At 26.9% G+C, this 23,365-nt stretch overlaps 1 protein-coding gene across 1 annotated transcript in view; it reads right to left on the reverse strand.

The window, feature by feature from the left end:
• LOC122856427 (J domain-containing protein DDB_G0295729-like) overlaps positions 1 to 22,797 on the reverse strand; it is a 34,418-nt gene extending 11,621 nt beyond the window's left edge. Inside the window, exon 1 of the mRNA XM_044158095.1 lies at positions 22,793 to 22,797. Within this exon, the coding sequence (XP_044014030.1) occupies positions 22,793 to 22,797 (5 nt within the window). The remainder of the gene's footprint in view (positions 1 to 22,792) is intronic.
• Positions 22,798 to 23,365: the final 568 nt, after the last annotated feature.

The raw sequence follows: 23,365 nt of genomic DNA on the forward strand, positions 1-23,365 counted from the left end.
ACAAAATTTATTTAAAGAAAAGTACTTACATTGAGCGACGGTGATTTAATCTAGCAATCTAGTGATGGCGTGTACCTTGGCTTGACCTCGGAGACGCTCGCAAAATTGACAGGTTGGCTTGGTTACAATATCGCCAGTGATGATGTGCAAAAATATATATATATATATATATATTTTATTTAATTGTAGTACAATGTAATTATACAAGTTGGTTGTATGTGATCGACGATTAAATTATGTCAAATTGTAGACATGAACGTAGCACTGACTTTACAATAAAATCACAATAAATGTTACTTTTATTTGAATTTAAAATAAAATTATTATACGAGACTTTTCACTGTATTTTATAAATTGTATCCACTGTTGAATGCCTGACCACGAGGTCGTAAATTTGTATAATTAAATATTTAATTATTTTAAATAAATAATTGATTATTTATTATCGCAAAAATGTAATTTATTCTATTCAATATTTATTTGATTAGAAAATGCACCACAATACGTGCTTTAAATTTAATTTACTCAAGCAAGAAAATTTTAGACCATGCGGTCGTAATTTATTTCAAGTTAAATTTGTAAGTGATTTAATGAATTTAAATTACTGATTTAAGTAACCAAATGTTACTTAAATATTATTGAAGTAATAAATTGATAAAATAATCAATGCAATATTGAATAAGTATAACTTACAGTTGTGCTGATTCGTAGAAAATATTCTAAGTTTTTAGAGCAATTAAAATGCGACGAGGCAAAGTGCCTATGCTAGTTAGAGCTGGAAGAGCTGGTGTAGGTCAAGGAACTAACTCTGACCGAGTGACCGAGATCTAGCGATCGATCTCGCTCGATGCCCTCAGAACATAAGGGTAGGTGGGGATCCTTCGGGGATGTTCGGTTTTCCTCCTTGGTCCAATTCCACTTTCCTTCTGTCGACTATTTCCTATTGGTTGAGGAAAATCTTACGATTTTCCAACTTTAATTAAAATTACTTCTACTTGTCTAATTATGACATGAGTGGTACCGAGAGAATCCCTATATTTTTAGGCTTCTGTCGATATCACTCATTGTATTAATTTATATTTAATTTTCCAAAATAAAATTGGCGGTAGATGCGCTTGGCAATAGTGCCGGCTCAAGTGGTTTGTTGGGGGTGCAAAACCTCTAGCTCCCTTAAATATTGTAACTTGACGTCCTGTAAGATGGAGCTAGGGGTATTAAAAAGTACCCTGAATATTTAATTTATATAATAATAAAAGAAAAATAAAAAATTAGTGCGGCTTACCGCCGGACATTACAAGTGAAAACAAATCGAGTCTCAACACGACAATTGAGAGTACAAAAAAAAAAAAAAAAAATAAAGAAAACAAAAATATCTTTGATAATTTTTTAATATATCTATCTTTCTATTATATGAATATTCATGAATTAAATTCATTGATGTTTATATTGAAGCTAGTTTTATTATAGATTTGATTATAATCTGATTATAGTTATGACGATAAATATCGGTTGTGTATTAGCGCCGGGTATTATGTCCTCAAAAGATAATATAACACATGTTCATTATATATGCGTTGATCATAGAAATGTGCTTTTAGTGGTGGTGATAATAATAATAATCATCATCATCATGACGAATCATTATAATAAAACAATATAATATATATTATTATCAATATGACACGTTCTATAAAGTAGACAAAATAATCATTCATCATTTTTAAAAAAAACAATATTATCTATTAATATACTTGAGTGGTTATATAGTGGTTAACATTTAATTTTTCAATAAATATTTATATGTATTTTATGACTAAATTGAAAAGCTTATATTATTTAAATTCGAGCGATGAGTTTTCTATTTTATATATCAATATTAATTATTCCAAATGAATAAATAATATTTATCTTTTATTGATGAAATTTATCATATTTTAATATTTATTATTACCATTTTTTTTTTTTTTTCTTTAAATATTAAAAATCGTTGGATAAAAATAAATTGTAAATCTTGGTTTTTTTATTTTATATTTAAAATCAAAAATTCAGTTTATTTTGAATTTAAAAATTATTTATATAGTACTTGTATAAATTTCATCTATAAATTCGCTCATCTCAACTTGACTCTATATTAATACATGATTTACCAAGAGAAAATTAAGAAACATTACAACATCATTCATTATCACCACTTAAAAATAATAATTTACGTAATCAAAACAAATGACACGTAGTATTTCATCAAGTGGTGTTGTTAATACTTATCAATCACTAAATTCACCGCGTAATCGTTGTGCTATTAATCATAATAAAAATAATCAAGATAATAATAATAATAATATTAATTTACGTACATTTAGAACAACAAATAATTCAGCATTTCGTGTAGCAAGTCCATCAAGATCAGTACATCCAACACTTGCTGATTTAGAATTTCCATCACCTCCACAATTATAAACTTATAATGTTGATATTTTTTTTACTCAAAAATAATAATGATTTTGTACTTGTATAAATAAACATCTCGTGCCGATAAAATAAATCGACTGAATGTACAATTTTTTGAGTTAATAAATTATCTAATTATTTGTGCTTAAATAAACAGAACAAAATTAAATTAATTTGTCTAAAAAATTGTGAATATAGTTATTATGTAATTATAATTAATTATTGAATAGATTATTTTTATTTATTTATTTTTAAACAAATTAGTCTGCAGTCGGAATTTTTTCAATAACTCTTAAAATTAATTATACTCAACACACAAGCTCATTTCGTGACTCATTTATGACAATTTTTTTTTTGAATGAATCATGCTCAAGTGAAAAAAAAAATAACCACAACATAATAATAATAATAATAATAATAATAATAAAAATAATATGTAAACTGAATAATGAATGAATGATTGATTATTGATTTCACTGCCTATACTCCATGTAATAAACCAAAGGAATGAAAAAAAAATGTAATTGGCTTTTTTTTAGCCTTTTTACAACAATCAACAAATGAATATTATATGATTTTTTAATTTTGTGATAATTGCAAAGATTTTTAATTGAAAAAAAATATACTCAATATTATTTTTTATTTTACAATAAATACATGTAGTTATATGTATTTACAAGTAATATTTAAGTATTATTAAGTGCTATTGCTGTGAACAGCTGTGAATTGACATTTGTCAAATGTCAATAATAAAACAACCCTGCCACAAATATTTACACACAATTACAATTGCAACCAACTGGTTAAATCCAATTAAATCTATGAAAATTGAAAAGTCCCAATTGGAATCATGCACGTAGATAATTAACCAACTGAAAAATGATTTGAAAATTTAGAAAATTTTTTCCGAATTTTTTTAGAATTAGAAATCGTAAAAATAAAAAAAGATATATAAAATTACGTCTTTCATTTAATTGAATTTATTAGTCAATCATTAATATTATTAATAGGTATATATTTTTAAATTTAAAAAAATATCAATTACCTTGGTGGCACCAGTACTCGGACGGTAGAGGCGTAATTTAAACTATTTAAACTATAAAAAATATATTTAAAAAAAAAAAAAAAATTCATTATTATTTTTAAACTCTTTATAATAATACCTTTATTTAATAAATAAAATACATGTGATTGATTATTTCAAAAACAAAAATGTCCGAAGAAAAACGGTAGCTACAGAAAAGCTGTGGCCAAGGAATTAATAATGCTACAACATCCTTTTCTTGGCTTTATTAATCCCTTAGCTACATCTTTTTCTTAGCTACTGCTTGTCTTTTGACATTTGTTTTTTTCAAAAATAAAATTACATGTATTTTATTTATTTAATATATAAAAATCTCAAGGACAAGCAGGAGCTAGGAAAAAATCGAGCTAAGGAATTAATGTAGCTAAAATAATTATGTTTGTTGCAACATTAATTTCTTAGAAACATGTTTTTCTTAGCTACTGCTATTCTTTTGATATTTTTGCTGTTAAAATAATGAATCACAATTTTTTCTGTAGAATGTTTTACGGAATATTACTTTTACCATAATTAGGAGTAGTTTATTTTAAATTAATAGAAAAAACGTGATTACTGTTCGTATAAACCATTTTAATGGAAAAAAACCGTCATTTTTGTGTGAAATCAGAAAAAATCACTGGATAACGTCTATGGGCAAGCGCAAAATATACGATCCAGCAGTTTGAGAATTCCTAGTTTAAAGTGCATTAATTCTTAAATTCAACACCGCAAATTTCATATTTTTCCAATTTTTTTTACGACCTCCAGAAAAAAAAAATTCAAAATCACAAGAATGTAATGTTATTTCAAATGCAAAAATCAATATTCCAGCGGCACGAGTTAGAGTTGAGATAAAGCTTTAAAATTTTGCCAATATTTTTTTTTCACGGATTGAAAAAAAAAAACCCCTAGGAGCAGAATTTTCCAAAAAAAAAAAAAATAACGGCCACCCTATTGTAGATGTACCTTGATGTTAGAATAATCCGAAACTTTTGTTGAGAGCGTGTCAATCTTGATTGTCGCCTGTTGATGTTGGTAGTCTCGAATAATCCAAACGGTAAAATAAACTCGAAGCACAGTAAAATAACACCCCGAAAAAATGGCACAGTCAATTATTTATTAGTATTAGGAACAGTCAATTTATAAAGGAAAAATAATATTTTTATCACACAGATTATTTAATTTAAATTCACTTTTAAAAATTTATTTATTAGCACGTAAAGGTTAAATTGACTTTATTATTTAATATTATTTATACAATTCAAATTTAATAATTATTTTAGATATTGTCCATACGAAAGTTGTCGCAAGAGTGAAGCTCCTTAAATGATAAAAATAAAAATTCCCATAAAAATTAATAAAATAGAGAAGGGATCATTAAAAGTGTGCTGACACGTTCATCAGCATTTACTATTGTCCTAAGAGAATTATTTGTAACGTCAACGGATGTAAAATATCGAGTAGCTAAGGTGACTTTGAACTACGGTTTGCAAAAATAATCAAAATTAAAAAATAAAATATTGTGAGAGAAAAGGTAAAATGTTGATTTTGCTAAAATAAATAAAAATAATTTAAAAAATAAAAAGGAAAGAATTTAATTGCTTACTCGGTAAGCAATATGCCCTTGAATTTACTAAATATTTAATTTATTTACTATTTATTGATAATGTTGATACCAAGACGTAACAAATTATTTTTTTATTTTAAACTATTTTTTGCCAAGAAGTTTTCTTCTAAAGTTAAGAACAATTCCATTTATTTTTAATCAAAAATTTTCACAGTGTATTATTAAAATCCCTATTCATAAAAAGTAGAGAATAACTTAAAGTCAAGGCTGCCACTAATGAAAACGCATGAGAGTGATATCTGTATAAAATGCGAAATGAAGACACCAACCATTCGATGCGAACCACCGCCATCTTAGAATACCGAGTGAAAACACAATCTTACCTGAAAACCACAAAATTTTCGAGCTTACTTTCGCACCAAAAAAAGTAGCAGTGCTTTCTTATCTTCATATATTTTATGTGCTTTCATTTCATTTAGTACTGGCCTCTAATTCACTGTACGTTTGCGAGTGTGCATTATCGTTATTACACAAGTTAACAATTTATTTTTGGAACTTCACAATGTCAAAGTTTATTGGTTTGTAGTTCAAAACAATTCCTAATATATCAGATATTCATTAAATTATTTTGACGTCACTGTTTGTAGTGTTACCACTTATAGAATTTAACATTATCAAGTATAAAAAAAGTTCTGGTGTTCTTGATAACAGTGTCCTTCTGAAAAATTTAATTATCAAATAACGTACAAAACAATTATCAGTTATATCTTTTATCATTCCAGGGAAAACAGTTACAGTAACGGTCGTCTTAATGACCTCATTTGGATCACTGTTAAGTTTTTAGTGTTCCGTAGGACACTTATGTTTTCACTTTTCGTGTGACTTTTTGTTATTTCGCGATAAAAATAAAAGTTATGAATCAAGTTGGCTTCTATGAAGCCCATTAGGTTCCATTTTTTTTCCCAAAAGCAATCATCTTATTTATTTTCAATTTTTGGGCCTTATCAGTTGTAATAGTGCCATTTTTCTACAGGGTCCAATTTCAAATATTGACGGATCGGATCCGGCAATTATTCAATCGACGACGCTTCATCTGTAGACTCTACGATATTTTTTTGAAATTTTTTGGTCGTTCATTTTTTTTTTATTAAACAAAATGTAGTGTCAGAATTTGTTTTTGCAAGATATTTTTCGAACCGCCGAACCGAATTAGTTGTTAAATGAAATTTATGTTTTTTTTCCCCCAAAAGCAATCATCATATTTATTTTTAATTTTTGGGCCTTACCAGTTGTAATAGTGCCATTTTTCTACAGGGCCCAATTTCAAATATTGACGGATCGGATCCGGCAATGATTCAATCGACGACGCTCCATCTGTAGACTTTACGTTGTTTTTTTGGAATTTTTGGTCGTTCATTTTTTTTTTTTATTAAACAACAGAAATAAACGACATTAGAAAATAAAACAAAACAAAAAAAATAGTCATTTATTTTACAATAAAATAAAAAAACAAATCAAACAACAAGAAAAAAAATAAAAAATCCTACGGAACACTTAGTGTGCACCTTGGGGGACTTGACTATATTTTTCATCTTTGTTGATACATTTGTAGAAAGTCTGTGACGATTTTAATTGACACTTCCGCAATTTGGGTATGGGGCTGAAACTGACAACTACGGGCTAGCAACCACGAGTGAGCATGAATAGGGTAAAGCCAGCTTGCGCGATAGCATAACGAAGAGTAGCGCGCATTATGTAGTTTTATTACTTATTGACAAAAAAAACCGCGGACACAATTTCTAATTAGGCCCATAATTTAAATGAAAATATAAACTATTTAATAAAATTTTAAAATTAACAATTATCCCTTCTTTTTATTGTTAAAATAATAAACAAAAAAAAATAAAAATTATACTTTCTTTGAAAGACCCACGCGCGCTAAACAGTTTATTTATTTAACAAATTTTTATTGACGAAAAAAACCGCGGACACAACTTCTAATTAGGCCCGTAATTTAAATAATAATATCAACTATTAAATGAAATTTTAAAATTAACAGTTATCTCTTTATTTAGGTTGTAAAAATTATAAACAAAAAAAAACGAAAATTACACTTTTTCTGAATGACCCGCGCGCGCTACGTACTTTATTTATTTAACAATTTTTTATTGACAAAAAAAACCGCGGACACAATTTCTAATTAGGCCCATAATTTAAATGAAAATATAAACTATTTAATAGAATTTTAAAACTAAAGTATCATAGATTTTTTTGGAGATCCTGTTGCAGTATAATTTTCTGCTTCTTCTCATTTTCTTTTTATATTGACATTAGTTACTCTATCTTGATTGTTATTACCACGGATTTTGTCAATATGCGCAGAATATTGATAATCGTTACTAAATGAACATAAACATTATCGAAACAGCAGTAGTTGAGTTGAGTTGAGTTGATTGAGTTGAGTTGAGTTGATTGAGTTGAAGTAATATATATTGACAAATGTCAGCATTCATATTTTCAATTTCAAAAACTCATTTGTCGTAAGATTGGTTATCAACTCTAAATTCAAAGATTTTCATTTAAAATATTAAAACCACCTTGTGAAAAATTACATCTTACTGAAGAATATAAAAACTGTGAATAATTGTGTAAAAACTACAATATCTTGGGAACTTCATGATCAATATACGTATCAACAATTAGTAATTTAATTATTTATTTGTCAATAAATAGAAAAAAATGATTGACATTTATCTTACGTTTAAATCAATCGATCTTCAATTTGGAATAACTTTAGATACAAAAATATTAGAGATAGAACATCTAGCAATACGACATAATTTACATCTTATTTTTACGAACGTCATATGAAAATCAAAACAAACATATAGTAATTAAAACATTTTCAACGACCAACATGAAAGAATTCATTGCACATTTTTGTGCAGTTGAAAAGCTAACTGAATTGACACAATGCTGCACTTTCAGTGATGGCTATTGATAAAATTTGCTGTAGAACGTTCAAATCAACAATTTCAAAATTGAAACGATGCAAACAACATCAATACAAAATGATTGTGATAAAGTTGCAATATCTTATTATCACACTAGAAAAAGATTAAAATATAAAGAAACTGACAATGTAATTTTATTATTGAATAAATGATCTAAAACTATATTTTTTTATTTGTGAATTTTTAGAATAATCCTTCCTTCAGAATATAAGATATAAAAATAATAATAAATGAATAAAGATTTAGTTTGTATAATAAAATAGAAACAAGTTTCAAGTTTTAACATGTGTAAACAAAAATATAAAAAAATACTTCTAGATTTTATTGTTATAAAATATGATGAATCATCTTACAACATAAGATTAATAAATTTTAGAAAATATTATGAAACATGTTCAAACAGGATTATTACTTATCAAAAAAATATTTTTCATATCTATTGTTATAAATTGATAAATTTTACGATTAAATGATCAAAAGATTAGAATAATAGAAAGTAAAACTATGTTCTAGAACAAAAATTTTAGTAAAAAAGCATCATTTCACAAAATATCAACCAATACAACGTTCATCTTAAAACTTGAAGTAAAAAAGTGAACTTTTTCGTTGCAATCGAGATTTAGTATATATTCTCGTGCATAGAGACTAAAATATCACTCTTCGTTCAGTCCATCAGCTGTAGTGCAGTCTTAGAAACCAACAATAATTTTATCTTATATTTTATAAATTTATATTAGCTTATTGATTTAGATGTTTTTCGATTATTTTGTTAACTAAAAAATAACTTTTCCATTTACAGATATTAAAAATGGGTTTTGCGAAAGCCAAAAAACTTCAAAAAGCTAACCAATGCAAATCATTGAAAGATTTGAAGAGGAAAGTAGTTTATATAATTACTAAAGTAGCGAGATTTCCAACATCAAATATGGTCATAACATTTCGACAATAAAATCTATGCATATCTACCAAAAGATTTGCTAACATTTCAATAAAGATGATAAAGAATTTGAAGAGTTAGGAATTACTGTCAAGAAAGGAACACTAACCATCGTTCTCGATGGTGAAAATAATCAAGATGTAATATGAGATGAAAGTACATATAATCTACATGATTTCAATGATGATGAGAAAATGTGAATAAATAAATTAAATAAATTAAATAAATGAATACACTAAAATCAAATTATTAGTGTTCCGTAGGACACTTATGTTTTCACTTTTCGTGTGACTTTTTGTTATTTCGCGATAAAAATAAAAGTTATGAATCGAATTGGCTTCTATGAAGCCCATTAGGTTCCATTTTTTTTCCCAAAAGCAATCATCGTATTTATTTTTAATTTTCGGCCCTTATCAGTTGTGATAGTGCCATTTTTCTACAGGGCCCAATTTCAAATATTGACGGATCGGATCCGGCAATGATTCAATCGACGACGCTTCATCTGTAGACTCTACGATATTTTTTTGAAATTTTTTGGTCGTTTATTTTTTTTTTTATTAAACAAAATGTAGTGTCAGAATTTGTTTTTGCAAGATATTTTTTGAACCGCCGAACCGAATTAGTTGATGTTAAATGAAATTTATGTTTTTTTTTCTTCCCAAAAGCAATTATCATATTTATTTTCAATTTTCGGGCCTTATTAGATTTAATATTTCCATTTTTCGATAGGGCCCAATTTCAAATATTGACGGATCGGATCCGGCAATGATTCAATCGACGACGCTTCATCTGTAGACTCTACGATATTTTTTTGAAGTTTTTCGGTCGTTTATTTTTTTTTTTATTAAACAAAATGTAGTGTCAGAATTTGTTTTTGCCAGATATTTTTTGAACCGCCGAACCGAATTAGTTGTTAAATGAAATTTATGTTTTTTTTCCCCCAAAAGCAATCATCATATTTATTTTCAATTTTTGGGCCTTACCAGTTGTAGTAGTGCCATTTTTCTACAGGGCCCAATTTCAAATATTGACGGATCGGATCCGGCAATGATTCAATTGACGACGCTCCATCTGTAGACTTTTCGTTGTTTTTTTGGAATTTTTGGTCGTTCATTTTTTTTTTTATTAAACAACAGAAATAAACGACATTAGAAAATAAAACAAAACAAAAAAAATAGTCATTTATTTTACAGTAAAATAAAAAAACAAATCAAACAACAAGAAAAAAAATAAAAAATCCTACGGAACACTTAGGGTGCACCTTGGGGGACTTGACTATATTTTTTTTTTATTAAGTTTTAAAAAATGCATGTTTTTTGGTTTTATTATTTAAAAAAGAATCATCGAAAAAAAATGTGTTTCGTCAAAAACTTTTGTTTCATTTTTACGAATTCTTTTATTTAATTTACGTTTTTTTTTTTTTTTTTTTGCATATATATATATTATCTATTAATAAAATAACAACAACATTAATTAGGCCCACAATTCAAACAAAAATATAAACTATTTGATAGAATTTTAAAATTTTTATTTATCCCTTTTTTTATGTTGTAAAAATTATAAACAAAGAAAATTACACTTTCTTTGAATGACCCACGCGCGCTATATACTTGTTTTTTTTAAATAATTTATTATTAACAAAAAAAAACAGCGGACACAACTGGTAATTATGCTAAAAAATAATTCGGTTCAAACTTTTTATTTATCCTAAATCATAATTTATTAATCTCATATATTTTTTTTTATATTCTAGTACATCTAAGCATCAAGCACTGCAATTTATATATCTGATTTATTATTTCTTTAACTATATTCTAACTATCTCAATTTTTTGGGTTTTTTTTTCATTTTATTGCCTTTTTTCTCTAACATCAATTTTTTTGGTTGCAAGTTTCAACATCGATAAATATGCCAATGTTGTGCAACCTTCACCCGGTGGATTGTTACTAATTTTTATTTTTTCCCCTACGTCTTCAACTTGTTGGATGGTGAACATCCAACAAGTTGAACATCTTTTTTACTATTTGTACACAGTCTTTTAAGTTTTTCATTTGCTGTGCTTGCACTTCCTGGAAACAATATTCTGTTGATTTTATTCCTTACATTTTCCATATCTTCTTCATGGAATTGAGTGTAGGAGCTCGTTGCAATAGCGTATCCCCATGTGAGCACATAACTGCTACAATTGTTTACTTGCAGATTTTGTTTAGGAATGTCTTGTGGCTAATGAACTCATTCCAATTGATATGTTTGCTTTTATTCAATATTGCCCCCTGCATATATTTTTGGACCCCAACTATGAGATTTGCTGTTATTTTCCAACCCAGAGAATCTAAGTGAATCAAGCATTTCCCTGGAACATTGACTACCAATAAAGTCCAATGGCATTTGTCAAGGTCTACTGGTATTAACCACACGTCGTACCTTTCCAGATGAACTTTCTTGGCAAATTTGTAATATCCATCACTTGCATTGTTTTCATTACTATACAAAATATTTACACAAAAAGTGGTGTCAAATGAGATGAACATTTTTATTCGTAAGTATTTTTTGAATTAATTATATTTACATATAATACGGTATTGAAAACCATGGTACATGAATTCTTTTATCACGGTAATTTTTTTAGCATGCATCACAAAATTTTTGCATTATTCCTTATTTTTTATCGGTAAAAAAATTTTGGAAAATCGTAATTAGTGAATTTAAAAATCAAGATGATAAATAATTTTTTTTTTTTTTGAATCAAAACGAACGTTGAGAAACTTAAGGCAGACCCACCCCAGTGAGGGCCCCAGCTTATTGTTATGGCATTGTACACTTTTTAATTTTTCAATTTGAGGCAATGAAAATTGTTTTGTTTAATCTTACACATAAATTTTTTTTCTATTATATATTTTGTGATAAATTTATGAAGGGCGAGGGGGGGAATTTAGAAGCTCAACACTATATTGTTTTGTACTATTTTTATTTTTTTCTCAAAATCAATTCAAAGTTGCTTGATTTTTTTATAAACACATGTGACTTTATAAGATGTGTCAAAAAAATTTTTTTATGAATAATTTTTTCACGATTGGTATACCCAATGTTTTTAGATCTTGGGTAAACGATCGATTTTCTCGTTTATCCAATTGAATTTTTTTGTGTTTCCATACTTCTTGAACTTCATCCCAAGCTAGCTCGCTTTGGTTTTCTGTTGATGGTAATTAATCGATGTGGGCATACAAACGTATTTCGTCTGGTTTTTGTTTTTTTTTTCTTTTTAGCTTTTTTTTATTTTCTTGCTGTCGAGCTGTTCCAAATGTCAAGTCCTTCATTTCAAGCGTACTGTAAACAATGACCTGCATTTTTCTTATAAATCGAGGGACTGAGATGTTTTTTTGTTTTTCATATATTTGATTTTTTGACTGTGCTGAACCAGCTTTCGACAGCAGCATTAGATTTTTGGCGCAATCCATACTCTTTTATGATGACTGAGGACCAGATCGGGAAGAAAGGTAAAATATATTCTAATAAGTATTCTACAAACTCTCGAAGGTAAAACTTATCAATTTTTCTCTTTCATCTTTTTCTTCTTCTTCTTCTCCGTCTTTATTTTTTTTTTGTTTATAATTTTTACAACGTTGTACGTTTAGAATTTAAATCGAAAGAACACTTCTCTCAAGGAACATCAGCATATTGCTTAATTTTACATGATAAAATAATTGAATATAGACCAATAGTATATAAAGTAACATAGATTAATTGTAACTCATGATTTTAATTAAATAAAAAACAATTTAAAAAAAAATATAGTCAAGTCCCCCAAGGTGCACCCTAAGTGTTCCGTAGGATTTTTTATTTTTTTTCTTGTTGTTTGATTTGTTTTTTTATTTTACTGTAAAATAAATGACTATTTTTTTTGTTTTGTTTTATTTTCTAATGTCGTTTATTTCTGTTGTTTAATAAAAAAAAAAATGAACGACCAAAAATTCCAAAAAAACAACGAAAAGTCTACAGATGGAGCGTCGTCAATTGAATCATTGCCGGATCCGATCCGTCAATATTTGAAATTGGGCCCTGTAGAAAAATGGCACTACTACAACTGGTAAGGCCCAAAAATTGAAAATAAATATGATGATTGCTTTTGGGGGAAAAAAAACATAAATTTCATTTAACAACTAATTCGGTTCGGCGGTTCAAAAAATATCTGGCAAAAACAAATTCTGACACTACATTTTGTTTAATAAAAAAAAAAATAAACGACCGAAAAACTTCAAAAAAATATCGTAGAGTCTACAGATGAAGCGTCGTCGATTGAATCATTGCCGGATCCGATCCGTCAATATTTGAAATGGGCCCTATCGAAAATGGAAATATTAAATCTAATAAGGCCCGAAATTGAAAATAAATATGATAATTGCTTTTGGGAAGAAAAAAACATAAATTTCATTTAACATCAACTAATTCGGTTCGGCGGTTCAAAAATATCTTGCAAAACAAATTCTGACACTACATTTTGTTTAATAAAAAATAAACGACCAAAAAACAAAAATATCGTAGAGTCTACAGATGAAGCGTCGTCGATTGAATCATTGCCGGATCCGATCCGTCAATATTTGAAATTGGGCCCTGTAGAAAAATGGCACTATCACAACTGATAAGGGCCGAAAATTAAAAATAAATACGATGATTGCTTTTGGGAAAAAAAATGGAACCTAATGGGCTTCATAGAAGCCAATTCGATTCATAACTTTTATTTTTATCGCGAAATAACAAAAAGTCACACGAAAAGTGAAAACATAAGTGTCCTACGGAACACTAATAATTTGATTTTAGTGTATTCATTTATTTAATTTATTTAATTTATTTATTCACATTTTCTCATCATCATTGAAATCATGTAGATTATATGTACTTTCATCTCATATTACATCTTGATTATTTTCACCATCGAGAACGATGGTTAGTGTTCCTTTCTTGACAGTAATTCCTAACTCTTCAAATTCTTTATCATCTTTATTGAAATGTGTAGCAAATCTTTTTGGTAGATATGCATAGATTTTATTGTCGATCCCAACTGTTAGCGCCGGACCATACTTTGATGTTGGAAATCTCGCTACTTTAGTAATTATATAAACTACTTTCCTCTTCAAATCTTTCAATGATTTGCATTGGTTAGCTTTTTGAAGTTTTTTGGCTTTCGCAAAACCCATTTTTAATATCTGTAAATGGAAAAGTTATTTTTTAGTTAACAAAATAATTGAAAAACATCTATAATATCAATAAGCTAATATAAATTTATAAATATATGATAAAACTTACTTGTTGGTTTCTAAGACTGGGCGCACTACAGCTGATGGACTGAACGAAGAGTGATATTTAGTCTCTATGCACGAGAATATATACTAAATCTCGATTCCCCCAGCAACGAAAAAGTTCACTTTCCTCTCTTTACTTCAAGTTTTTAAGAGTGGGGGAACGTTGTGATTGGTTGATATTTTGTGGAGGAGAACCAGGTGATGCTTTTCCCTACTAAAAATTTTTTGTTCTCAGAACATAGTTTTTACTTTCTATTATTCTAATCTTTTGATCATTTAATCGTAAAATCTTCTTTATCGAATTTATAACAATAGATATGAAAAATATTTTTTTGATAAAAGCTAATAACTCCTGTTTGAACATGTTTCATAATATTTTCTAAAATTTAATCTTTTAATCTTATGTTGTAAGATGATTCATCATTTTTTATAACAATAAAATCTAGACAGTATTTTTTTATTTTTTTTTATTTTCCCTGTTTACACATGTTAAAACTTGTCGAAACTTGTTTCTATTATTTTATTATACAAACTAAATCTTTATTCATTTATTATTATTTTTTTTTATATCTTATATTCTAAGAAAGGAAGGAAGGATTATTCTAAAAAATTCACAAATAAAAAAAAATATAGTTTTAGATCATTTATTCAATAATAAAATTCAATTCCCCATTGTCAGTTTTTTCTTTATATTTTAAACAATCTTTTTCTAGTGCATAATAAGATATTGCAACTTTATCTTCACAATCATTTTGTATTGGATGTTGTTTGCATCGTTTCAATTTTGAAATTGTTGGATTTGAACGTTGTTCTACAGATAAAATTTTTTCCAAATTTTATCAATAGCCATCACTGAAAGTGCAGCATTGTGTCAATTCAGTTATATTTTCAACTGCACAAAAATGTGCAATGAATTCTTTCATGTTGGCTCTCGTTGAAAATGTTTTAATATACTAATATGTTTGTCTTTGTGCATTTTCATATGCACGTTCGTAAAAACTGCATAAGGGATGTAAATTCATATGTCGTATTGCTAGATGTTCTATCTCTAATATTTTTGTATCTGGACAACCCAGTTATTCCAAATTGAAGATTGTCATTGGATTTAAACGTAAGATAAATGTCAATCATTTTTTTCTATCTTCACCTTTGACAAATAAATAATTAAACTTTCTTACTAATTGTTGATACGTATATTGATCATGACCAGCTTCCCAAGATATCCCATGGTAGTTTTTACACAATTATTCACAGTTTTTTTATATTCTTCAGTAAGATGTAATTTTTCACAAGGTGGTTTGAATATTTTTAAAGTTGGTGAAAATCTTGAATTTAGAGGTTGGATAACCAACTCTCTTACGACAAATGAGGTTTTTGAAATCCCCGAAAATCAATGAATGCTGACATTTTGCCTCAATATATATTACTCAACTCAACTCAACTCAACTCAACTCAACTCAACTCAACTGGGGGGGACTGCTGTCCTTACGATAATGTTTATGTTCATTTAGTAACGATTATCAATATTCTGCGCATATTGACAAAATCCGTGGTAATAACAATCAAGATAGAGTAACTAATGTCAATATAAAAAGAAAATGAGAAGAAGCAGAAAATTATACTGCAACAGGATCTCCAAAAAAATCTATGATACTTTAGTTTCTGCTATGAGACAAACAGGTCCTCTTCGTTATATTCAGCGATACGAGAAAAAGCCATATACGCTAGCTTTGAAACATCAGTTATCTCCAGTGCAAAGGTTTTTAGAAAATAATTCGTTGACAAATAAAAATACATTTAAATATAAAGAAATTCGAAAGATCAAGTCCTTGAAACAATATGAAATGTTCAAAAACGTTCGTCCAGTAAAAAAAGATGAAGATATATCGGTGATTAAATGGGCAAATTATTTGAACCAGGAAGCGTTGTCTTTCGTGAAACAGAAAAAGATCTTTCAGTTTTTGGTGAAATTCATTGAATCGTAGATGCAGACTGTATCATCTATTTCATAGTTAAAAAATTAAAAACGTGCTCATTCGACGAACACGTTCAAGCATACATTGTCGAAAATAGTGAAGAGTAGTTGTTTACTATGCATGAAAACTTACAAAGTTATATTTCGTCCGACTATCAAGAAATCAGGTTTCTTAAAAAAAAAAAAAAAAAAACTCAATTACTGAATTTTCTAATGCTATGAAAGTGATAGAGGCTACTGTTTTTTGAAAAAATTCAGTGTAAGTCTTAATGAAGTAATTTTCAACTAAAGACAATCAAAAAATTTACATAAAGATCGATTTTATTTTTTTTTAATATTCATTGCAAATTTTTAGTTATTTTGTTTTTTTTTATTTTTACTGTTTCAATTGAATGTAAATTTACTATATATATATGTAATTAAACGTTGTCTTTGACAATAAAAAAAAGATCTAGTAACGTTTGTTGGGGCGTGTGGCCCGCGTTACCCGTTGAAAATTAAAAATTTTCAATACTCCGGCTAGGGCCATTGTTGTTTTTATTGCTTAGATATAATTTAATTGTTAAGTAACGATAACATTAAGTATATTTAAAAGAAAGATACCCAAGTGGAAAAAATATATTTATTGGAAATGTGAAATATATTTATTTTATATTTAGAAAAAATTTAGAAAAAATATGAATTAAATTTAAAATATATACAGTTTTGGACATACTAAAATTAAATTTAGAAAAAATTCAGAAAAGATTTAGAAAAAATATAAACTAAATTTAAAATATATACAGTTTTGAACATACGAAAATTAAATTAAAAAAAAATTTACAAAAAATAAAAAAAAATCAAGAAAAAATTTAGAAAAAGCTTAATTTTAGTATGTCCAAACTTGACCATTTTCTGAATTTAATTTATATTTGTTTTAAATCTTTTCTAAATTTTTTCTAAATTTACTTTTAGTATGTCCAAAACTATATATCCATTAAATTCAATTTATATTTCCATTAAATATAAATTAAATATATTTTTTCCACTTGGGTATTTTAATTTTAGTTAAATATTTAGATGATCATTAAAACGAAATTTACCGTAAGATAGATCATATACTAAAATAAAAAAGGGATTTCATTTTTCATGGTTCCAGATATGTTCAATTAATTGATCAATAAAAATTATAAACATTTAATTATATTTAGAGATGCCGCGATAATCGATAATATCGCGACAAGGCGATACGATAATGACGACAACGATACGATAATGCCATTTTTTATCGTATCGTCGTCACGACACGATACGATATTTGACTGACGATAACCGATAAAATTATCGTGTCATCGCGATAATGTCGGAAAAAATATACATTTAAATCAAAGCAATATTTTCATATTGTTAAACTCCAGAAAATATTAAATTAAAGAAAAAATAGATTACTGCAACATATAATATTAGATACATATTAATCTAACAATATGAAAGTAATATAAATTATAATAATATGATAACTAATAATAATTTTATATAAATTATATAAACCGTTGTTGCATGTGTTATAATATTTTTTTTTTAATTTGGTTTTCAAGTTTTTTTTCAATATTATTTGCCAATGAACTTTTAAACCATGAATTTAAACATAATAAATTTTGACTATAATAATTTTTACTTAGATAATTCATGTAATTTACTTATTGTCCTTAAGATAATTCTTCCTGCTTTTATAATGTTTTTGTATGCAAAAAATATTTTAAAATTTCCCTGTAAATTATACTCAAACAAAAAAATTATCGTCGATCATGTCAATAATACCCGATACGATACGACAACACCTATGACCAGAGTTGCCAGATGCTCGCGCAGTGAAAGCGCCACCGAGTGGCGCTGAAGGGGCCAACAAGGGCCATCTTGAAAATCAAAAGAGCCATAAAAAGAGCCAAAATTCAAATTTCAAGAAATAATTTAGAAGAAATATTTTTTTGGTTTTATTTTTATTATAATTAATGACAATCTTTAATATATTTATTTATATAATATTCAAGCTAATTTGTTGATCTTTTTCATTATAAAAAACTTTTAATATTAATATAGAATATATATATTTTTTTAACTTTTAATATTTATATAAATTTATCACATGGATATATTTTTCTCATCAGCCTCATCATTATTTGTCTATCATAAGTTAACTGTGGACTCTGCCCTCTAGTGGACTCGAAAACCGGCCCCTAATGTTTACATTGTACCCTCTTAATGTATGTATGGAGAAACCGGCCAAAGAACCCGGCAACAATTCTCAAAAACAGCCTTAATACGTATCTAATGCTGTATTTCTCTTGAAAACTCAAAACTGTCGCCGGGTTCTTTGGCTGGTTTCCCCATATTGTATCGACTACCGGTCAAAGAGTCACATGGCCCCTTGGGGCCAAACAGAAAATAGAGAGGGCCAAAATGGTTCTCAAGGGGCCAATTTGGCTCTAAAGAGCCACATCTGGCAACTCTGCCTATGACGATACGATAATAAGACGACACGATAATCCGATTTTTGTCGAATTTTTAGACGACACGATACGATATCGACAATCATCTTTCGCGACACGATACGATAATCAGCCAATTATCGTATCGTATCGTATCGCGGCATCTCTCATTTATATTTTCTTTTATTTTTACAAATATTTCAATCGTTTTTTTATAATTTTACAATTAATTTCGGATTTATAATAAAAAATACAACTCTTTAATAATATTAGGATACAAAGATATTTTACTAACAATTATTTGAATTTCTTATAAAATATATTACAATAAGTAGTAATAAAATATCTTCGTTTCTTAAGGTGACTGTATTTTTTATTTTAATTTTTAGATTCAAAAAAAGGTTAAATAATTTATTCCAAACTTTTGCATTTAAAAATTTATTCTGATTATAGAAAAGAAACAAAGAAGGTGTAACTAATCGTTTCGATATTATAAGTACACATTGGTAAGAATCAGCTTACATATAATAATTCAATGTATCTGAATATTACTGAATATAATCGATGCATATTTTCTGAGTATTGCTTTCAGAGTGGATTTTATTCTGCCCAAGTGAAAAAAAATATGTTTATTTTATATTTAGAAAAAATTTAGAAAAAATATGAATTAAATTTAAAATATATACAGTTTTGGACATACTAAAATTAAATTTAGAAAAAATTCAGAAAAAATTTAGAAAAGATTTAGAATAAATATATAAGTATTGCTTTAAATTTATTCTGAAATGAAAAAAATATGTTTATTTTATATTTAGAAAAAATTTAGAAAAAATATGAATTAAATTTAAAATATATACAGTTTTGGACATACTAAAATTAAATTTAGAAAAAATTCAGAAAAAATTTAGAAAAGATTTAGAAAAAATATAAACTAAATTTAAAATATATACAGTTTTGAACATACGAAAATTCAATTTAAAAAAAATTTACAAAAAATAAAAAAAAAATTAAGAAAAAATTTAAAAAAGGTTTAATTTTAGTATGTCCAAACTTGAACATATTCTAAATTTAATTTATATTTGTTCTAAATTTTTTCTAAATTTACTTTTAGTATGTCCAAAACTGTATATCCATAAAATTTAATTTATATTTCCATTAAATATAAATTAAATATATTTTTTCCACTTGGGTGGTTTCAATTTTTTGAAATCTACCTTCGATTAGTAATTTCATGAATAATTTTCTCGATGCTTGTTGACTGAACAATATTTTTTTGCATAATATGTTTGTCTGTGTTATAATTTTTTTCACATTCCTGTTTTGTTCAGAGATTCCATAGATAATTTTGTGAATGTTTGTTGACCGAAAAGCTTTTTGTATTTATGTTTTTATATCATAATTTTCATGGAAATTTTTTATTTTATTAAAAGACTTGTCATGAATAACTTCTCAATGCTTGTTGATCCCAATCGATAATTTCTTCAAAATCTACCTTCAGTTTTTTAAAATCTACCTTCGATTAGTAATTTCATAAATAATTTTCTCGATGCTCGTTGACTGAATACTATTTTTCTGTATAATATGTTTGTCTGTGTTATAATTTTTTTCACATTCCTGTTTTGTTCAGAGATTCTATAGATAACTTTGTGAATGTTTGTTGACCGAAAAGCTTTTTGTATTTATGTTTTTATATCATAATTTTTATGGAAATTTTTTATTTTATTAAAAGACTTGTCATTAATAACTTCTTCAATGCTTGTTGATTCCAATCGATAATTTTTTTAATTCAGTTTTACATTTCATAAATTTAACTGTGATATATTCTCAACTTTCTCGTGAAAAAACTTGGTGATGGATAAAAACATTTTAAAAACTGAGTGTTATTCGAATTACTCCATCTTTCAAGTATTATGTAAAGACCATATTGCTGATATCGTGATCAATAGTATTTTACAAATATTCTAATTTCTTGGTAGTTATTGTCTTGTGGCATGATGTAAATTTTCGTAGTGTTGATATATGTAAGACAGATTACCATGTTATGAACTTAAAAATAAAAAAACAATTAATTACCTTAATGATTTCAAAAATTGCATAATTAATATTATTTTTTAGAGTCTTTTTACGAATCAATAAATTTTAAAAAATACAGTCACCTAATCTTTTATTCTAGGTCAATATTGCAATTTTTTTTTTACTAACTCAATAAAATTTCTAAAATAAAACAAAAAAAAAAAATATGGTTATTTTGGAATTATTCTATAATTAATAAAAAACAAATATATAGTTCTGAATATAATTTAAATAATTGAATCTAAAAAAAAAAATACATAGTTATACGAGTTACAATTAATAAAAAACTAAACATTTGTAGATATTTTTAAACTATAAACCAAAAATACATGTTCGATTTAGAAAAAAAATAATAATAAAAATTCATCAAAGAATATTAAAGAAAAAAAAAAAATTGACCGTGAAACGACGAACAAGCAATACTACCAATGGTAAAAAAAATGAAAAGAAAAATAACCATGGATGTTATTGAGCCTGCAGTCCAATTCACAGGGCATTACAATTTTAGGCTTTTTTCCTCCACTGGCGGCGCTTGTGAAGCTTTTGTATGTAAAATCTATATAAAAAAAATTTTACAAGCGCCATCAGCGGCAAAAAATAGCCCTAAATTGTAAAAAATTTGCCCTGTGAATTGGACTGCTGATATACACTGTCCGTTTGTACGATTTAATGTAAGACCAATTATTACTAGATTTAAATTATAACTAGCTATACACAGTCGATAAAGAAGATTTCTTTTTCAAGGTTTTTCTTTTTTCCTCGATATTTTTTACAACCGAAAAAGAATAAAAAAAAACGGGCAATAGAGTTTTTCAAAACTTTTTTTGGAGCCTTATAAACATTTTATTTCAACTCGATGATGACATTTTTTGGTCCGTTTTTTCGATTTTATTTTCGGCGAGCCAAAACTTTTGTTATAATCAAGATAGTGAGTTCGTATTAGGCTCAAATTATGCGCCTCAAAAAAATCTAGTGACGGCATTAGGGGTTTTTTTTTCTCTCGATAACGGTTTTCGAGCAAAAAAATTAAATATCCGAATTTTTTGTCAAATTTTGAAGTTTTTTTTTTTTTCTCAAAAACTATTATAGATAGGGGAAAAAACCCATTATGCGGGCGATAGAGTTTTTTCAGACGCATAAAATAAGCCTTATACGAAGTCTCTCTTTTGATTTTGCGTTGAGTTATTCATTGCGCCGTTTTTCAGTTTTTTTTCGGCGAGCCATAACTTTTGTTATAATTAAGACAGGGAGTTCGTATTAGGCTCAAATTATGCGCCTCGAAAAAATCTAGTGACGGCATAGAAGGTTTTTTTCTCTCTTAATAACGGTTTTCGAGAAAAAAAATTAAATATCAGAATTTTTTTTTTCAATTTTATAGTTTTTTTTTTTTTTCTCAAAAACTATTTCAAATGGAAAAGAATTTCGCAAAGCGGGCGATAGAGTTTTCTGAGATACATAAATTGAGCCTAATACGAAGTCTCTACTATGATTTTGCGTCGAGTTATTTATTGCGCAATTTTTATAACTAGTAAAATTTTCACATAAAAACGTATGTACTATTTTAAGTTACGTAATTAATAATTTAAAAATAATGAAATATAAAACAGAAAAGATTTACGAACAAAAAACCTCTGGTGATGAATACTCTCCGATGGATAGTTTAGACACCACAAATTTTTAAGTAAGAAAAAAATTTTTTTCAAAATTTACATTTTAATTTTTTGACTAAAAACTATTATCAATAGAGCAAAAAACCTATTACGCGGGCGATAGAGTTTTTTAATGCGCTCCTTTTGAGCCTAGTACAAAGTCTCTCGGTTACTTAGTTCGTAAGTTATGAGCTTTTTTTTTTTTTCGCCGATGAATTCAAGACTGCGGCTGAGCCTATGGCTCCTAGCCTCCGTAAAAAATAAAACTAATAAAATGTTGATATATTTTTCTTCTTACCTCATTTTGATGTACGATATTGTAACCTGATAAATGACATTTTTCTCAAAATTCTTATGAAATAATTTATTCTACAGTTGTTAAAAATTTAAGTCATGATTAGTATTGAAATAAATTTATGTTAGGTTATAAGAATAAAATTAAAAAGTGTAATTTATTTTTTAACTTAATTTTCATTACGAATTTAAAAAATTAATAATATTTTTGAAAGAACATAATAATTACAAAACGAATGAATATTCAAAGTGAAAATTATTTTCAAATCATTATATAAAAAAAAAATTTCAATTTTGGTCAAACGTATACAAAATGGCTGCTTCATTTAGAAGTCACGGAGGTGGAATTGAGAACCACTAATAGTTTGACAAAATTTTTCAGTTCCTTTTGATTAACATTTCACTTGTTCTGTGCGTATCACGTGTCTGTGGTCGCCAGATATAAAAAACATTGTTTCAAGCGTCAAAGTAAATAATAAAAATAGAAGTAATTTGTTTGATAACATAAACATGAAAAAAGAACTTATTTATTCATTGATATTTATTCATAACCAAAATTGAATATTGAATTATATAA

Source organism: Aphidius gifuensis, linkage group LG5 (genome assembly GCF_014905175.1).
Source record: "Aphidius gifuensis isolate YNYX2018 linkage group LG5, ASM1490517v1, whole genome shotgun sequence".
Taxonomy (NCBI): Eukaryota; Metazoa; Arthropoda; class Insecta; order Hymenoptera; family Braconidae; genus Aphidius; species Aphidius gifuensis.